This window comes from Vollenhovia emeryi, unplaced genomic scaffold, assembly GCF_000949405.1.
Source record: "Vollenhovia emeryi isolate VEMERY1.0 unplaced genomic scaffold, V.emery_V1.0 DF939173.1, whole genome shotgun sequence".
Lineage (NCBI taxonomy): Eukaryota > Metazoa > Arthropoda > Insecta > Hymenoptera > Formicidae > Vollenhovia > Vollenhovia emeryi.
In genome coordinates, this window is record NW_011967193.1 from 1355072 (window position 1) to 1357175 (window position 2104).

The 2104-nt window shown below is 44.2% G+C and overlaps 1 protein-coding gene across 1 annotated transcript in view; it reads right to left on the minus strand.

Moving 5' to 3' along the window:
• Positions 1–603: 603 nt before the first annotated feature.
• LOC105563658 (protein eva-1 homolog C-like) overlaps positions 604–2104 on the minus strand; it is a gene marked incomplete at its 5' end in the record, with an annotated part of 33284 nt that continues 31783 nt past the window's right edge. The window contains one exon of the mRNA XM_012015422.1: positions 604–857. Within this exon, the coding sequence (XP_011870812.1) occupies positions 604–857 (254 nt within the window). The remainder of the gene's footprint in view (positions 858–2104) is intronic.

Consider the following 2104-nt stretch of genomic DNA (forward strand, 5'->3'; position numbering starts at 1 on the left):
CTATCAGTGTAGTGAATGTTGCAACGCAAAGCAATGCAGATGCCCCTATTATTTATACGGCAACATTTTAATTTTAGTTATTTTTACCTTACCCGGGCCTTTCCGTGTGTGATTATCACTGGCATATTAGAGGAAAGCCCTCTATTACGAGGCAGCAGATTTTCAACACCCAAATTCAAACACAAATCTATTTCCGCGACGATTACACAATCTAACGATGAACGCCTTAATTTTCTTTTCTAATATGTAAAAACTCATCCTAATTTATTCCATATCTTGTTTATCTGTTCTTCAGACATTTGTAGGCGCTCTCGTAAGTTTGGGTCGTTTCCATGCTTATTGAAATTCTTGATTTCTTGACTGGCGTCACTAAGCTGCTATTTAATTGTTCTAACAATGAATTTTCCACTAAACAGAATTCGTGGCGGAATCAACAGACGATGCTATTAATTTGACAAAAACTCCCGCTATCCCATATTAGGCGCCTATTTAATAATAAAGGACTTTCCTCTGCTATCTCTCGTATGGAAAGTAAAACGTTAAGAATATACATATATATTACATGCTGAAATGGCATTTGTTAGGATGCAACATGCACTTTTCTTAAGTAGACTGAACCGCTAGGCGGGGCTCACCGTCGTTGTTGGTCCGCGCGCGAGGTGGAGACGAGCTGACGGTTGGAAAATTTCTGGAGACGTTATCCCGCGGTGGCGGCTGCGGTCCTTCGAGATTTGGACTGGGGCTGAATTCGGCCCTGAAGTCCGCCCTGTCGAAACCTTCCTCCAACTCGTGCATCAGCGCGTACTCGTCCGACTCGACCTCGCCCTCGAATTGCTCTCGCAACACCGACCTCGGCACTGGAATGGAAAAAGAGAGTTCGAAGTCTACTCGCTGTGTAATGGACTCCATCAGCGACACATCAAATATACATAGAGGAACGTCGTTTTGTACAAGATTGCCGATATAAGGAAAGAATCCGCCGACGACGAGAGTCGCGATAAAATCATTTTCGCGTCGGTATTGGTTTCCGTTAAAAGCCCGCGATTGGCGGAAATTTGAGACGAGGCAAGTGATGCATGTTTCATGAGCAAAAAATTTATGTGGAGTGAAAAGAAAGCTCCGAATACAACTGCACTTTTTCGCTCGTAATTATTTCATCGAACCCGAGTGTACGAAATTTCGCGTTTTACGCGGCATCGCGGACGGATGCTGCGACGAGATTTTCTTCAGCGGCTCATTTATACGAGCGCAGATGCGGGAAATGCGGGATCATTCGATCGTTTGATGTGCATCTTGGCCCCTCAAGAATTCTCGTAGCATTCTGTTCCGCGTATTCAACGCGCATCGCATTTGCCAAGTTTTGCACGAATTTACGCGATGGCTTCCAGACCGCCTGTTCTAAATGCACGTAAGGGTCTGGATAAGCGCCGATCGGATCAAATGTAAACGTTATGCGCGATGGCAAATAAATCCACTTCAAGATGTGCGAGTGCGGCGGCTAATACCCGTCAGTAATAACGTTGCATCTGCACGCGCTTGCGCGCGCGCACGTTGTGTATCGAATCGGAATGAAATGCTGCCGATCGCTGTAAGTGATACGCAATCGTTATCGTGCTTACACGGTACTGCCCATTTTTCATTGCACGTGCGTCGCCGCGCTTGCAATAAACCTCGCGCCCCGTTAGGAGTATGCGCTCGTGTATTCGCGACATGAAATAGTTTCGTTACACGGGGCGATCGCGAAATAACGATAGTTTCCAGGTAAAATGTGGAGATATATCGTGATATTTTGAGAAACGATTGAGAGCTCGAGAATTTTACGAGTGGTAATCGCGGATCACGATCGCGGAATCATGTATCTGCGTACCCAAAAGCAGCGCATCGCGATCAAAGCGATAGCTCTTAATCACGCTTTATTTCGATGGGAACTTAAATGTACCTTCAACTTTTATGACTGCGCCATTTTTACAATTTTAGAATATAGAAATTTTTGTCCATAGAATTATTGTCCATTGTTTCTATAAAAATAGAAACTAAAAGCTCGACATTTAAAATTTTTCCTCAGCCTCATATCCTTGTTTTCTTTTCTCTTCGACTGAAACTT